We start from the raw sequence: 18090 nt of genomic DNA on the forward strand, positions 1-18090 counted from the left end.
GTTTCGAACGTTGCATTCCCGGATTCTCTGAAAAAGCTTCCCAATGTACCTGCGCGAATAACTCTAAACCAAAACCCGGTCTTCGAAGTAAGACTTTTCCTGAAGAATTTTCATTAAGTAGCATTCTTGTAACTGCTCGCGAAAGTTCCCCTCCATTTGAGGCCACAGTTCGAATTTGCACCCTATCTGACGATTCTAGCCTGTGGACAGGGCTGGGATTGGCCCCAGACCTTTCGCAAGGGACTTCCTCAAATCAGAGTATTGTTCACACTAAGACCTGGGTATCTCAATGCCTTGAGCACCATGCGCTATGCAATTTCGGACGCGAGACGGCCTGTTACCAAAGCGCTTGATCGACGTCCTGTGCGGAGAAGGAGAAGGACCAGTCAAGTTAGTCGAGAACGCCAGCCAAAAACGAAAAATACTTGTGCCTCAGTCACTGTTGGGGCGATCTTATTGATACACATTGGAAAGAAAGAAGAGTCCTGGAGAAGCCAGCGAGGTAATCATTTCTTGGTTGTACGTCGCAAGTCGAGGAGTCTGTTTTCGAAAGAGTGGGTGTTTTGACATTGAGACAGCCACGGAGCCTTCAGCCGCGAAGGTCTATATCAGAGAAAAAGATCGAAAGCATCAAAATAGTCTGAGAGGATTTGGACAGCGATAGACTTAGACTTATGGCTCATGCTTCAAGAAGACTTGATTTGCCTTTCAAGAATGTCCGACAATCGCCTTGGGCACGTACGGCTCCTCCAGCCAGCGCATCTCCTCGTCCGTCAGCTCTTTTCCAGTGACCGCAACCGCTTCCTCGATGCGTTCCAAGCTGCTGAAGCCAACGATCGGAATCGTGCCCTTTTGAATCACCCACGCGAGAGCCACCTGCGACATTTTCCAGCCCTTGCGCTCTGCCAGCTGCTGCACGCGTGTCACAATCTCTGGGTCGGCACCGGTCATGTCCTTCCATAAGCCACTACGGACGGACTCGCGAGCGCGCACCGTGTTCCCTTGATCGATGGGGCGCGCCAGATGCCCACGGTACAATGGGGCCCAGGGAATGAGACCGACGCCCGTTTCGGCACAAAACTTGTTCATTTCGCGCTCCTCTTCTCTGGAAGATATTAGCGCCAGACGAGAAGTGGGAGACGAGACGTACCGATAACACAAGCTGTAGTGATTTTGCATACTGACAAACTTGGTCCAGCCCCGCTTTTCGGCGCAAAATTGCATCTGCGCGAATTGATACATCCACATGGAGCTGGCCCCAATGTAGCGCACCTTGCCGCTCTTGACCAAGTCGTGCAGCGCCTCCATCGTCTCCTCAATCGGCACCGTGGGATCGAAGCGATGTATCTGCAACAGGTCCAGATAGTCGGTCTGCAGGCGACTCAAACTGGCATCAACAGCGTTGAAGATCGCAGTCCTGCTCAACCCACCCTGATTCACGTAGTCGCGGGTGGTTTTCATATGCGGATAACGTATGTGATTGACGTCTGGCGACTCGCCCACGTATCCGCAGCATTTGCTCAGCAGGACGACCTTGTGACGGGGAATCTTGAGGGCCTTGAGCGCGCGGCCGATCAGTGCTTCGCTCTCACCATTGGAGTAGACGTTGGCCGTGTCCCATGTGTTGAGTCCGCGGTCGTACGCGCCGCCAAGAAGACGATACACTGCGTCTTCCGAGTCGACGACCCACGGCTGCCACGCCTTGTGGCCAATGGACATGGCACCGAGGATGGGGACAGAGACGCGCAGTCCGCTGCGACCGAGTTGCTTGTATGCGACTTTGGTCGAGGCAATGCTCGTGGCCAGCGCTGGCGGAATCGAATTGTTGTTATGGTTGTTGGAGGTCATGGTAAGCGGCTGGCGCGTTGTCGCGGATGAGACGCCGTGGACGTGCGACATGTGAAGATAGCGCAGCATTGAATTTTTCATCGAAATTTATACCACGCCGTCAACGCGACCGTCTCTTCTCGGAGGGGCATGAGGTGTTACAAGGCGGGGTTAATCGGAGATAGAATTCTCTCGCCCCGGAAACTCGTGAAACGTGTTGCATCTCAAGCACGATTGTGTTAAGCTCTCCTCTTGTGCCGTCGGATCCGCTGCCGTTGGGCGCTGCGTGCGGATGCTTGACACTGACCATCTCAGATTCGGCAGCTCGAAGAAACGATGGAGTGAGGAGTTTGCGCTCGTTGAAAGCGACGCTCAATCGCCATCGTCCAGGTGACCATCACATGCCTTTGCATTGGCCGGTGGGTTGATGTTGCCCAAGACATCGCTTCTTGGTCGTGCAGGGTTTGGAATAGGCTCGGGAGCTGCAAGGATCCATCGAGGCTGGCCAGGTCCTTCGGAGGTCACGGGTGGCTCATCCACAGGGCGAGACAGTTTTTGCACAAGCCCCTTCTCCTCAGATGCGCAGTGAGGTCAAGATCCTGACATGGCCGAAGATTGAGAGGTGAGTTAAAGTCGTCAAAACAATCTTCCGCTCCGAGGTCAGATCCAGGCACGTGAGGCGATGCGGCCCGTGCATCACGTCGACCGCAAGTCGCCAGCCATCCAAACTCAACACCATTCATCGCCAGCATGAGTCTCTTTCACTGGAATTGATTTACATCCATTGACGATTTCCCAAGATGACCCGCCGAACGCGCCTAGCATCCGTCTCTTGACTCCCGATTGATACCACGCACACCATGACAATCGAGTCCTCATTCTGCAGTCAACATGTCCAAGTCGGCGAACCTGGCCTCTCCCAAGGTTCAAAAAGTCTGCACGTTGTGGACACATGAAACGCAGTTCTCGCGCGAAGACGTCGTGATAAACCTTGACCGATTTCCCGAGTTGTCCGTCACCCCCGGAACTTTGGTCAAGATTGTGGCCCTGAGCCAAAACACAGCCGTTCGCGATTTTCAAGAGGTTCCGCGTTCTTCCTCGCAGGATGGAGGTCGCAGGATCAAGTTGGAAACTACGCGTCATGCCTCTTCCACTGGTCTTGGCTCGCAAAAGAATCGCCATGGAACGTTTATGGTGACGCTCGACGAAAATGGCCACCGAGTGCAGGGCGGCCGAGAAATCGACGCGCAAAAGACGTATGTCTTCATCGCCAAGACCATGAGCCAGGACCTCAAGGCCAAGTATCCGAATCTGCAAGTCTCGATTTCAGACCACATTGCGCGCAACTTTGGATTCCGCAATCGCATGCAGGTCGTCTTGTCCGTGGCCGAAGATGACTTGTACTCAGCGTCGCACATTGAAATCAGCTTTCGTGACGAGTACCTCTCGCGGGCCGACATGTGGAGGTTCGCCATTTCTGAGTTGAGCGGCAAGACTGTGTACAAGGGCCAAAAGTTGCTCTTCATGGGCACCATCAAAGGTACCGTCAAGAATGTTTTTGTAAATGGAAAAACTACCCATTCAGCCTACTTTTCGACGACCACCAAGCCAATTTTCCGCAGCGAGTCGGCCAGGTTCGTCCTCTTCATCCAAATGTCCAAGGAAATGTGGAACTTTGATACCGAGGGCTCTGGAGAGATCATGTTCAACAAGGTTATCAACGGCTTCCTCCCAGATTTGTTCAAGCGCTGGAAACGGCTCGACGTGAAGCACCTCGTCTCCATCATCCTCTTTACTCGCATGCAGTATGACAGAGGCTTCCTTCCAGACAACGGCGAAGCAAACGGCCTGCCGTTTGACCCCGAAGCCCGAGACGGCAGGGCAACGCGTGACTTTTATCGCGTAGTGGTCAGCGAAATGGCCAGCGGCGACTGGGTCCACATTCTCTATCAGCTCAAGAAGGAATGTCGGGCTTTCCTGAGAGATGTTTCCATCATGCCCTTTTTCGAGTCGACAAGGACGGGTGACGATGAAGAAGTCCACCCAGAGACAATTATTGCTGGCACCCCTCGCACCGCCGACAAAGGGAACGTTTTGGAAGCCATCAACCTTGCCGTCAGACAATATTCCAAGGACCACATTGACCGCGACCTCGTCCGAACTGGCATCTCCGTCATCGTCATCACTCCCGGGACCGGTCTATTCGAAGTCGACTACAACATGCTCAAGCTCACGACGGACATTTTGATGGGTAGCGGCATCGGAATCGATCTCGTTTGTCTGCAGCCCATGCCGCTGCACTCCGTCCCGCTTTTCAAATACCGAAATCCTCGCTTGGCAACAACAACGCAGAAGCATTTCGCTAGAGATGAAGCTGTTGAAGAGGACGACACGCCGCGCCAGACGTTTCCAAACTTTGGGCCACACAGATCTAGTAGACAGCGCGGCCCCGGATCTCTATCTGCCTCTCCTGGAAAATATCAAGCATTTCTCGCCCAGTCCATGGCCGAGCCTGAGCCTGGAAAGTGGAGCTATGCCATGCCTCATTGGCTCGACATTTCCTTTTGGACAGGCTCGTCGAAGGAGCTCAACGCGTCGCCGGCCGCCGAGAAAAAAGCCAAGTCGCAAAAGAGGTCAAAAGGCTTCTCGCTGCGTTGTCGCATGTACGAGCTCCAAATGGTGGGAGTCATGGAAAACGAGCTCAGCAACATTTCCGTTCCCTACTTGCAAGAGAATCCGCTCTATCCTTGGTCACTGTTGGCGCCTTTGGACGAAGGTGCAGATCAAAAGAAGACTCCCTCGTTGCCCGCATCATCCTCACCGTCAGACACTCGACTGGGTATTTACCGCTCGAAACCACTGGACTTGGATGCCCAAAATGCCATGCAGCGCGCCTGGATGGACATTTATGACGACCACATCTTTCGACCGCTGGTCAGTCGACAGCAAGCTGAGGACGAGGCTCGAAAAGTCAGACAGCAAAAGGAATTGGAAGCAAGGCAGGTTTTGCGAAGCAACCGTTTCCGGAGCATTCCGAGCGAGTCGCTACTGTCAGCTTCGTTTACGAGCGAGACTGGCTCAATGATGGAATCGGCACGTCCTCCTCGCTCGCCTGGTTTCTCGCGCGGTAAAGACCCTGGGTACGACACTTTGAGAAGTTCTCGGCACATGCGCCACAGGCCGAGCATCAGTTCACACACGTTGGAGGAGTCGCCTCCTTTGGAGGAGCTGCCCCAATCACCTCCGAAGAAGCCAGTCCTGAATAAAAACATGACGGTGCACCCTCTGCTCCCAGTCTCATCCAAGGGAAGCAAGAAATCAGACTCGACAGAAGCACCAGACGAGCCTGAGACAAAAACAGAATCATCGCGACCTCCCACCCCCGAGCGCGGAAGGACCAAGGAGATTCTCGGCGTTCGAAGCGGGGCAGAGTCCAGTAGTTCAAGCTCGAATCCTCGCATCTCGAGATGGTTCCCGCGAAACATGAGCTTCTCTGCGTTTGGATTCGGACCTTCGAAAGCTGCACCGAGCACTGGAATCAACACGAACAAAAACGTCACCGGGTCAATCAGCAAGGTAACTCCAACAACTTCGCTTGCTCGAAAACCCTCGCAATTTAGTGTGCTATCTGCTGCCCTCGGAAACAGCTTTCACGAAAACAAGCTGGCCTCGGAGCCGATTGAAATCCAAAACGCAAGCAAAAAATCTTCCAACAGCAACTCTGCCGAATCAAGTCTGCAGATTGGATCAGGCACCCCCAAAGGCAGGCAATCTCTTTCAACGTCGCACAGCCAGGCCGACTTGAAAGATCCGGGGTCGCTATTTCTGCTGGCTGGTTCCAAGGGCTTGCTCGATCAAGTGGGACCCAAAATCAATCTTTCCTCAAGTGGCGGAAGAGATGAGATCCCTCGGACTCTGTCACCGACCAATGCGTTGGCGCCGTGGATGATTCTTGTGAATCCTTGCAATCCGAAAAAGAATAATCTCAACGTCGCAAGCCAGTTTCGAAGATGGCACCACGTATTTCCCCAGCCACTCAAGGCAGACTCGATGAAATGGAAGTCTTTGTGCTCTCCTGCGGCTGTCCCGTTGACCAATGACTTTTTCCCGACCGCTGAGCAACTGGCCACGGAGTATAACGAGAGCCCTTATCGACTTATCCAAAATGACGAGGACGAACCGAATGCTCCACCAAAGAGCCGGGAAAATCTGCTGAGGGAACTCATTGGTTTCCGTCTCTGCCACGGCTTCCAAATCATCATCGGCTCTGCGGTCGCCGAGTTTGCTGGAAAGTCTGAGCAAGAAATCTCCAACATTTTTGCAAAAGACTACATGCTCGAGGCAGGCTCTTCGGTCTTCATGTCCATTGGTGGAACCGTTCATCAACTCATGTGCATCAGTTCGGGAGAGGTGGAGGTTAAGAGGTTCATGCGCAAGCCGACTGTGGCGCTGTCCACCGAAAGCGGCAGCCCACCGTTCGTCTACAAGCCACTCATTCGTACCGCACTGGACGAAACGTACAACATTCAGGAAGTACCACTGAAACCACCAGGCGACGAATACAACTGGAACTTTATCGACAGCTACCTTGCTGGTTACGGACAAGAGTTTACCGAAGCTTTGCACTTTTGGCGCGCACGCTTCGTTTTGCTTCCCATCGAAGTCCCGACCAAGCCACGGGTCCAAGGCCAATTGTCAACCGTCACCGAGGATTCTGATGAGGAAATTCGCCTGGAGGGGATACGGAAGCTGACACAAATCTGGCAAAAGTTACGTTACGTGTCGCCCGAAGAACGTCAAGTGAACCATGCCGATTCCACCAAAAAGGACTCAAATCCTCTGGCAATCAACTTCCAAACGAGAGATCCGTCAGCTGTCGTCGCTGGAGGGCTCGACGGCATCCTGATGGATGAAGGAAATATGGACACCTTTTCCAGCAACCTTTTTGCCGGGACAGAGTCGTACACTAGCTCCAACTACGACCTCTCGAAGCTGGCGGCGGAGCTGCAGAGCGACAAAGGCATTCCAATGGCGGATCGGCGATGGCACTTCAAGCTCCATCTGTCTTGCTTTGTCGGGTTTGATTTGACCACTTGGATACTCCAAAACTTTCGCGACATTGAGACTCGCGAGGATGCAGTTTTGCTCGGCAATCAGCTCATGGCAAAAGGTCTCTTCCGCCACGTCACGGGCAAGCATCCCTTCCGTGACGGCAACTTTTTCTACCACCTCACTTCGGAATATCGCGCGCCGCGATATGAGAAAGAAGGACAAAAAGGCTGGTTGGGCTTATCCATGGGCGGCGGTGGACGTCGCACGGAAAAGTCTTCGGTGCCGTCTACCCCAAGCACTGACGCACCCCGACCAGTGTCAATTGCGTCAAGTTTCGCTGGCAAAGGAAGTCGACCACCGACAGCCACCTCATCGAACTCTAACTCGAACTCCAACTCGGCATCAGAGCGCGAGAGCCAGGCAAGCAGCGCCTCCTGCTCCGCCTCTGGGGATGGTGACGGGGACAAAACGCCCACTCGACTGGGTTCGCCGCGCAAGAGCGTGTGCCTTTCCAACACCATGCGGATCGATGTGGATATTCGAAAGCGTTCGTTTCGGCCAGAAATCGCGACATTGCATTACGATCGACTCCACAATCCCGACAATTGCTACCACATCCGTATCGACTGGATGAATGTGACTTCAAAGCTGATTGACGATGCCATTACCACCTGGGGCACTGCTGTTGAAAAGTACGGACTGCGTCTTGTTGAAGTGCCCATTGCAGAGGCAACCAGCGTCGCAGAGTCGCACCCTTTTCGAAAACCATACGTGGTCAAGCTGGCAATGCCACCGCCAAAAAATCCACCACAACCGCAATACTTTGACGCCACGTCTTTTGGTCCTCATCCCAACAAGTCCGGCTCTCTGACAACAGATAAACATGTCTACCACAAAGGTATCCTTCGAAAGTTTGGCTTCGTGCTCGACATGGAAGCAGCTTCATGCTTTCCCACCGACGTCGATGTGACATATAGCTGGGGCAGGCCGTCGTACAAGTACACTCAGTTTGTTCACAAGAGCGGCGTCGTCATTGCGCAGATTACAGACGAGGGTACATTTCTGCTCTTGGCAAATCGCCTCTGCAACTCCCGCGGAGCCTTTGGCGTCGGCCTTGCACGAAACACGCCGAAGCACCCACTTCAAGATGCTGCACCTCCACCGCCGCCTCCAATATTTGGTCTCAAGGACCAAGTCACTAATTTCCGCTCTCCGTTTGCATCTCCCGCAATGCGGCCAGTGTCTGATGCAGGTCTTCCTCCGCTACCACCGCTCCCTTTGCTGCCAAACACTCCTGGCATTTCGGGACCAGGCCCAGGCCCGAGCATACCCAACAGGCGCGAGACGCTTCGCACTGCCGAGGCGATCAAAGACGAGATGGAACTATTAACCTCCAACGAAGATGCACTGCGTCGTTTTTACACCGAGTTCGCCGCCGAAATATCGAAGCAGCAAGGAGCGGGGAAGCACAGTCCACGCATGAGTCCATGGATGGGTAGTATCTTTGCCGCGGGCAGCGGGCGCGACAGGTTTAGCCCGCGACCCAGCCCCAGCTTCATGGCGAGGGAAAGAGAAAGCCCGTGGGTTGGCTCGGTGCTGCCGCCGCCTATTAGCGAAGAACGAATTCCCAGCTTGAGGCTACCACCGGGAGTTGCGGCCAAGACTGGCACAACTGTGGATAGAGATGTTAAAGACCGGGAGCGACCGAGAGACGGCAGTCCAGCGTCGGGCACATCAGTAACGACTGGATTTGCAACGGCTCCAGTGACGCCTGCCACGACTTTGCCTCTAGGGGGCATCACGGGCGCCGGGGGCGGCTACATGGGTCAACCGACGACAGCAGGCACAATTCAACAACATTCGCCCTTTTCGAGTGCGAGTGGGAGTAACAGTCCATTCGCCGGGTCTGGTGCAGGCCACAGCGGCCTCTACGCAGCGGGCGGACAGAGCGCAAGCCATAGCCCGCTCGTCGGCAGTATCAACACGGCTGGTAGCACCGGCATGGCTAGAGTTGGAAGCGGTACTAGCTTAAGTGCGAGTTTCACCGGGAGCATTAGTAGAGGTATCGCGGGAGTTACTACGTCGTCTCATTCTCGTACTCTAACGAGGAGCTCCGACGGTAAGTAGAGTAGTAGTAGAGTAGGCGGTAGAGGTAAAGAGATAGGGAAGTAAATATCTAAGTAGTACTATATAGCTACTAGTTATTTCTTATAAAGTAGATAAAGGCTATATAAGAGAGTATAAGGTAGTAGAGCTAATACTACTATACTAACTAATCTAAAAAGATATAGTAACTAAGATAGGTAACTTTCTTATCTAGTTAGTCTATATATTTAAGTAGTAGTATAATTATTATACTACTACTATAAAATTTAGTACTATAAAGAGTTAGTTAAATTAAGTAGTATTATAGTACTAAGTAGAGCTAATTATACTAATTACTAATAATTAATAGGTAAGAAGTAAGAGTAGTTATTATAAGACCTACTAGTAACTAACTATAGCTAGTATATATATAAGCCTAAAAACTCCTAATACTAAATACTATAGATTAGCTATAATAGTAGTATAGACTACTTATATATAATACTACCCCTCTCTCCTAGTAAATAATATTTTTATTATTTAGTTAGTTATCTAGCTAAGTAGTAGCTAAAATTCTAGGGAGTATTTATAATACCTTATAATAATATTATATATACTATTAAACTTACTATTATCTATATTATAAAATACTATTATAGTATTATATATAAGTAGGCTATAGTATAAGGTAGTAGGGCTAATACTACTATACTAACTAACCTAAAAAGGTATAGTAAGTAAGATAGTAGCTATCTTACTTAGTTAGTCTATATATTAGGGTAGTAGTATAATATATAGTTATAGTTAATTTATAGTATTTAGTATTAGGAGTTTCTAGGCTTATATATATACTAGCTATAGTTAGTTAGATTAAGAAGTAATAGTAAGTTACTAGTAGGCCTTATTATATATAAGTAGGCTATACTACTATTATAGCTAATTTATAGTATTTAGTATTAGGAGTTTTAAGCTTATATATATACTAGCTAGTCTTATAATAACTACTCTTACTTCTTACCTATTAATTAGTATAATTAGCTCTAATTAGTACTATAATACTATTAATAGGTCTCTTATTACTTATATAAGGGTATAATTTATTATCTATCCCTTATTAATAAGTTCTCTTACTTTATTTACGCTCTATTAGGTATTAGGATAAAATACTATATTTTTAGATATACTAGAACTACTAGGTATTATTAGTTTTATAATCTAGGCCTTAAGTAAGGCCTAAGAGTAAGATTAGTAGTCTAAGAGACTTCTATTATAGTAAGAGATAATTATCTTACTATATAACGTAGTTATAGACCTATATAATAGCTAAGAGTAGCTAAACTACTATTAGTAACCTAGGTTTACTAGCTACCTAATAGATAATATTATTAGCTAGTTAGCTATTAAGTACTATAGCTAGCCTATTATCTAGTTAAACTATTATCTCTATTAATAATAATAACCTACCTACTAGCCCTAAGCTAATAACTTATAAGGTATAATAATAGTTATTATAGCTTATATACGTTCTATTTAGCTATAGTAAGGTACTAGACTAGAAGCCCTATTACTAATTAACTAATCCTAATAGGTATTAGAAGATTAAGACGTAGGTATATAAGTAGTTATTTAAAGGTTATACTAGGATTATTTCTATATTATTTAAACTAGGGCGTTATTTAGTAGGCGGCTTTACTACTAAGTTTAGTCTAGATAGTAAATAACTAAATCTTTAGTATATAGTTAGTATAGTCTAGGCTTATCTTATTATAAACTATATCTATCTATATATCTAGTCTATCTCTATATTATGATAGCTATTAGATACTAGTAACGCGAGTATATATTAGATACTAGTAACGCGAGTATATTATAACTACGCTCTTACGCGATTACTTAATAAGCCGAAGCTAATTATAACTAAGCTACGTAAACTAGCTAAGCCGTATAAGCTAGTAGTACTAATAGATAATAAATACTACTAAGGATATATAGCCTACTTAACGGCTAATAAAACTTTACGTAGTAATAAGAAGATTAATTTCTTATCTATTTTAATAACGTAACTAAAGTAGTAATTTACGTAGTAAAGAGAGAGTTTAGTTCTTATTTTACTTCTTATATAAATATATATAGAAGATAGAAGAGTATATAGTATCTTCTATATTTATAATAATTAAGAAGACTTTACTTAACTTTATCTTTTAACTACTTAACTTTAATTAAGTTCTTTTTAATTTTATATATGTCTAACTAAGTAGATAGCTTTAAGGTAAAAGCCTATATACTAGCCGCTTAACGATTTATAATACTCTATTACTCTTATAAATAGATATCTCTAGTAAGATCTTAGTTAGTTTACCTACTTAGTACTTATACTCCTTCTTATTAGCCTAATAGGCTATCTACTACTATAGTAACTAGATAATATTAGAGTTTAGTAGATAAGTAGTTAGTTAGTAGTATAGCTACTAATTCTACTATTATATATAGAGTACTTCCTACTACTATTAGTATACTATAATACTATAACTAAGGTAGGGCCTAGAGAACTCTAACTAGGACCTAAAGGGGGCTATACTAGGACCTAAAGAGGGCTATATATATTAGTAAGGATATATAAATACTCTAAGAGACGAAACCTTATAAACTAAGGTTTTATCTAGTATCTATACTAAATATATTATTATTATTTACTCTTAATTTAACTCCCTATAGTACTAAATCTTATATTTAAAACCTTTAACTACCGTAGCTAGTTAAATTAAAAATAGCTTCTATAACTTATTTAGGAAGTATTAACCTAGAGGCTAGCTCTCTAGCTATAAACTAGCTAGTTAGAGGCTAAGAGGCTACTAACTAGAGGATAGTTCTCCCCCTAGTTAATAAAGATACTTATATTAAAATATAGTCCCTAAATAATAGTAAGAGCTAGCTCTTAGCTACTCTAATACTAAATCTATACGTTACGACTATTAGTAATAAAATTACGGCGCTCTTAGTAACGCTTAATTCCGTAAATATAGAGGAGCTTACTAACGTATACTAATAGGTTTAGGGGCTTTAGAAGATTAAATAAAGTCTCTTAGGGCTACCTATTACGACCCTAGTTAGGCCTAACTTATAACCTAATTTATAAGCTTCCTAGTATAACTCTCTTAGCTTTCTTATTAAGGCCTCTACGCCTAAGCTTATAAGCTTAGAGGTAAAGAATATAGACTCCTAGTTTTAGGCCCTAAATAACGTATTTAAGATATATAGTACCTCTAAAGACTTAGGGCGTTAGTTATAATAGGCTATCTAGGGGTTAGATATTAGTAAGGTAAACCTATATAATAAGGTATTTAACGCCCTTAACTTAAAAATAAACCCCCTAGTCTACTTTAAAGACTTCTATATATTTATTATAGACTAGATCTAGGATCCTAATATATAGAGGTTTAAGATATATACGAAGTTCTTTAATACGACCTAAATAAAGGGGTAAGAGTTTAAAAGCCTATAGTCTATACTAGAGGCTAAGGAGTAATATCTTAAGTTTAAGATTATTAATAAGAAGTACTATATTATATACTAGTTCTTATAGGTATACCTAATCTTATATACTAAGCTTACTAAGATAAGTACTAAGAGTTATATAAAGACTAAGCGCGATATATTTACTAAAGTTAAGAAGGTAGAGGAGCTCCTAGGGTAGATATCCCTAAAGAGTAACCCTAAAGGGGTACCTAAAAGGAGCTAGTTTAAACCTAGCTTAGTACCCCCCTAGAGGCTAAGGCCTAAGAAGAAATACTAGAACTCTCTATCTAGGAGCGTAGCTAATAAAGTAACCTAATAGAAGAGTAGACTAAAGAACTATTAGACTAGTAATTAGTACTAAAAGAGTAGTACTTTCTAGTAAAGGAGAGACTAACTACTACTAACTAATAAAAAGTTAGAAAGAGGCGCGCCCTAGTTATATACCTAAGAGTATCTTAGTAACTAGAATAGGAGAATTAATAAAGAGACTATTAAGTAATATATAACTTATTAGTAGTTCGTATTATATATAATATAGCTACTAGAACGTACTTCCTAATAGCCCTAATTAATAATAGTACTACTCTAAACCTAGTTTAGAGGTTAGTAGCTTAGAATAAGGGCCTAGTTCCTACCTAAGAGCTATCTAGTTACTACCTAAACGCTATCTTAGCTAATAGATCTCCTCTTACCTTAGGACTAGCCTATTAGCTTACTATAACTACGTAAGATAATTAAGGTTAGAGCTAAGCTATAGGCCTCTAACTATTCTAGGAGAGCTAAGATATAGTATTTAAACTTATTCTTAGTCTAGAATAGATTTCTAAGGCTAAATACTATTTTAAGTACTTCTAGAGATATAGACCGTCTTTCTTCTAGACTAATCTAGACTATAAATCTATAATTAAATAAGTATTATTAGAGGAATTAAGAAAGGAGGTTAGCTCTAAGGGATATATCTATAGTACTTAGACCTATAGGTCTATAGTATAATAACCTTAGTAGGTTAGCTATCTAGGTCCTAGTAGAACCCTATAGGGTATATAATTACTAGTAACTACTAGTTACTCTAATAAGGATAGTTACGCTCTATATCTAGTAGTCTATATAGGTACTAGTAGGAGCCTAATCTAGAGCCTCCTAGAGTAATACGCTAAATTTAATAATATCTTTAACGGTAATCTTACTAGTATATTAGCCTAGAACTTAGTATATAACTACGTAATTAATCTTAAGGATAGTAGAATACTACTATAGTTACCTATATATAACCTATCTAAGAGAGAATTAAGTATCCTTAGAGAGTACCTAGAAAAGGCGCTATATCTTAGATAGATTAGACTAAGTAAGTAACCTATAGGAGTTCTAATCCTCTTTATACCTAAGGCTAATAGAACCCTACGTCTTTACGTAGACTACTAGGGACTTAATAAGCTTACTATTAAGAACTACTACCCCTTATCCCTAATTAGGGAGCTAATAGACTATATATTAGGGGCTACTATATATATAAAGTTAGACCTTCATAACGCCTACTATAGACTCTAGATTAAGGTAGAAGATAAGTAGAAGACGGCCTTTAAGACGTAGTATAACTACTATAAGTATCTAGTTATACCTTTTAGGCTAGCTAATACTCCTATATCTTTCTAAGTATATATCTACTAAGCTATAGCTAGGCTTCTAGATTCTATCTATATTATCTACCTAGATAATATTCTTATATACTCTCTAAATAAGGTAGACTATATATAGTACGTAAAGTAAATCTTATAATATCTATAGGAATAGAAACTATATACTAAAATCTTAAAGTACGTATTCTATATAAAACGCGTTAAGTTTCTAGAGTTCGTAATTACTCCTAATAGCGTCTAAATAGACGCTAAGAGGGTCTAGACTATTAAAGAATAGTTAGAACTATAAAGCTATAAGGATATCTAAGTATTTCTAGACTTTACTAACTTCTATTACTAGTTTATCTAGAACTACTCTATACTAACCTAACCCCTATATAAACTCCTATAGGAGGCTAGTTAGGCCCTAGCTAGCGCCTTATTAGATACTATAGAAGTAAAGAAGAAAAAGACTAGAAAGGGGCCTATAAGGTAGTACTAATCCTAGTACTAGCTAGAGGCCGCCTAGATAGCCTTTAAATAGCTATAAGTAGCCTTCCTAGAAGGCCTCCTACTATAGTACTATAATCTAAAGTACCTACTAACCCTAATTATAGACGTATCTAACTATATATATATAGAAATACTCCTATAGCTAGCTATTAGTAGTAATAGGGCTACCTATTAGTACCTAATTACCTACTACTTACGTAAATTTATTACTATAGAGGTATAGTATAATACCTATAATAAAGAATTACTTATAATTATAGAGTACTTTAAGATATAGTAGTACTACCTAGTATATATACCTATCCTAACGTAAGTCCTTATAGATTATAATAATCTCTACTATTCTATAGATACTAAACGCCTAACTATAAGGTAGGCTAGGTATATAGAGTTATTAGTAGAATTTAACTTTAAGATTAGCTATAAACCTAGCTTAAGTAACCCTACTAATAGTTTATCCTACTACCCTAACTATATAAAGGGCTTTAAAGAAGTAGATAAATAGCTAGTATTAGATATACTATTACCTACTCTATAATAGAAGCTCTAAGTAAAAGACCTTAAGGAGTTACTAGGTACTACTATACCCCTAGTTACTAGCTAGATAGACGCGTTATAGTATCTACTTAGAGTAGAGGCTCTAGTAAAGCTACCCTTAAAATAAGTCTAATAACGCGAGTAATACCCTCTTATAGCGTCCTTACTTACTAGCGTCGGCTTAGTACTAAGCCTAACGCCTTACTAAGAAGTAGTAGTAGCTACTCTTAGTAAAATAGTATATACTAACCCCTCTAAGTTCCTTCTCTAGCTACTTCTAGATAGCTAGAGAAAGGACCCTCTATCTTAGAAGGTCTATATAGATCGCGTAATAGAGGTAGATAGTACTAGAGAGGGGTATTCTATAGACCCCTAAGGTCTTATCTACTAGAATAGTAAAGTATAGGTACCTAATAGTACTATACTATACGGTAAGATCTTTATATAGAACTATAATAACCTAGTAGGTAGATACTTTAGTATTAAATATATAATAGAGGTTATTAGCTATAAATACTAGTAGCTAATACTAGCTAAAGACGTAACTATATATATAGAAGACTATAATACCTACTAGTAAAATAAGCCGTAGTAGTATAAGCTATATAGGCTCCTTAAACTAGTCTAAAGACCTATAATACCCTAGTAATATTTTATAATAGATTTTATTATAGACCTTCTAGCCTTCTAGGACCTATTAGGACGCGAATATAATACTATTCTAGTCCTAGTAGATAGGTTTATAAAATACGCGTAGTACTTTCCTATATAAATAACTATAAGTATAGATAGCTTAGGTACTCTTATCTAGTATAAGGTTATTATAGTAACTAGGTACCTAATTAATATCGTCTTAGACTAGAGTAGTCTCTTTATAAGTAACTACTAGAGTATATTCTACTACTACTTAGGAATTACCTAAAAGTTAAGTATAGCGTTCTACCTATAGACTAATAGGTAAACTAAGCGCTAAAACTAGGAGCTAGAGGCGTACTTATATATATATATTAACTATAAATAATTAGACTAGGCCTTACGCCTATAGAAGGTAGCCTTTACCTATAATAGTAAAGTCTACTTAATAACTAAGTTTACTCTAATATACCTAGCCTATAGCTAGGTATCTAATCTTCCTAATAGTATACTAGATACTATACCCTAGATAGAGGGGGGAACTAATAGGGCTACTATAGGGTATCTAATTAATAATAAAGGAGTTACTATAGACTCTAATATTATAGTACTAATAGACTTTAAGTAAGCTTAGTAGGTAGAGAGCTACCTCTACTAGCTAACTAAAATACGTAAGAAGGCTAAGGAGTATATAGAGTACGCCTAAGTACTCTAGGCTAAGTACGCTAACCGTTACTAATTAGATAAATAATTTAATATAGGAGAAAGAGTACTTCTTTTATTAAAGAATATCCGTACTAAATAACTAATAAAGAAGTTAGATACCTACTATCTAGGCCCTTTCCCTATTATCTAACGATATAGTAGGCTAATATATAAATTAGACCTCCTACTAAGTATAGTAAGGATCTACCTAATATTCTATATCTCCCTACTAGAACCCTATTAGAGTCTAGTAGACGCTAAACCCTATCCTATTAAGATTAATAATAGGGGTAATAAGTACTAGGAAGTAGAAACTATTATTAACTATAAACTTACCCCTAGAGAGGTATAGTACTACGTTAAGTAGGTAGACTATAGGAACGAATTTAATAAATAGATATATAAGGACGGCCTAGATAACTACTAAGAAATAATAGATATATATAAGTCTACCTATAACGTTTTAAAAAACCCGGCTAAATGTAAGTAGATAGTATCTAAAGGGGTAACTAATAGGCTAGCCCTAGTAGACCCTATAAAGTAAAGATAAGAATGACCCCTAGGGTCCTAGAATAAACCTAAAGAGGTAATAGTAGTAGTAGAAAGCCCCCTTAGAACTCTAATAGACCCTAATAATACTCTATAGAAACTAGAAGATAACTTAGGTAATTAGCTAAGTAATAATATAGATATATTAACTTAAAGAGTAGTATAGAAAGGGTTATAGAAAGTAATAGGTAAGAGTAAGTACTAGATAGGAATAAGTATATCTTAGAAACTATCCTATAGACTTAGCCTAATATAAGTAGACTATTCTACTAACTATACCTATAAAAGACCTTAATTACTATAAGAGTATTAAAAAGGACCTAATAACTCTACTAACTAGACTCTATATAGAAACTAGGAATAATAGGAACGCCTAACTAGTATAAATAGATCCTATAGAAAAGAAAACCTAGTTTAGCTACTATAGTAAAGGGCGTTATAATAGGTAGGCGTAATATATATACGTAATAGCTATAACTACTCTAGCTCCTTATTTATAATAATATTAGTAGGCTTATTAGAGCTAAAGAGACTACTAGTATTCTACTATAGGTTAGCTAATAGAAACCTAAATAGAATTATAAATAGTAATAACTTACCTTCTAATACTCCTATATAGCGCGGCGACTTACCTAATAATAATAACCTAACTCTACTAGTATAACCCCTTTACTCTTATATTAGAGGCCTAAGAATAAGTCTAGACTATTCTAGACTCTTCTAGACCTCTTCTATTACTAAGAACTTATTCCTATAGGTTCTTTTAGATTCTAGCCCTTATTCTAGATTATCTTATTACTAAGGCCTAGAATCTTCTAGTCTAGATTAATTAGAAATCGTCTTCTATTAATAGAAGAACCTATTACTAATTACCTAGAGATAGAACTCTCTAGAATCTATAGGTTCTTCTATATAAATACCCTTAGGTAGCCTACTAGTTAGTCCTTTAAGTAAGTTCTCTTATAGTAAAGAATCTACTATATTCTCTACTATAAACTATCTACTATACGGTATATAATAAAGATATTACTTATCTTTATAGAATACTACTAATATC

At 41.8% G+C, this 18090-nt stretch overlaps 2 protein-coding genes across 2 annotated transcripts; one reads left to right on the forward strand and one right to left on the reverse strand.

Annotated features, from left to right (window-relative positions):
* Positions 1–708: 708 nt before the first annotated feature.
* IWZ02DRAFT_387300 (aldo-keto reductase) lies at positions 709–1848 on the reverse strand (the record flags this gene model as incomplete). Its single annotated transcript, XM_066765530.1, has 2 exons — positions 709–1105; positions 1151–1848. The coding sequence occupies 2 exons, from the start codon at positions 1846–1848 to the stop codon at positions 709–711; spliced, it is 1095 nt and encodes a 364-aa protein (XP_066617513.1).
* A 577-nt stretch (positions 1849–2425) lies between these two features.
* IWZ02DRAFT_466379 (uncharacterized protein) lies at positions 2426–9174 on the forward strand. Its single transcript, XM_066768499.1, has one exon. It carries the CDS (start codon positions 2719–2721, stop codon positions 9004–9006), a length of 6288 nt encoding a protein of 2095 aa, XP_066617514.1. The 5' UTR covers positions 2426–2718; the 3' UTR covers positions 9007–9174.
* The last annotated feature ends 8916 nt before the right edge of the window (positions 9175–18090 follow it).

The sequence above is a fragment of the Phyllosticta citriasiana genome (assembly GCF_038021145.1).
Source record: "Phyllosticta citriasiana strain CBS 120426 chromosome Unknown IWZ02scaffold_26, whole genome shotgun sequence".
Taxonomy (NCBI): Eukaryota; Fungi; Ascomycota; class Dothideomycetes; order Botryosphaeriales; family Phyllostictaceae; genus Phyllosticta; species Phyllosticta citriasiana.

Bases quoted from the DNA above. Each gene is read 5' to 3' on its own strand.
- IWZ02DRAFT_466379 (XM_066768499.1), top strand. From the start codon at position 2,719: ATGTCCAAGTCGGCGAACCTGGCCTCTCCCAAGGTTCAAAAAGTCTGC.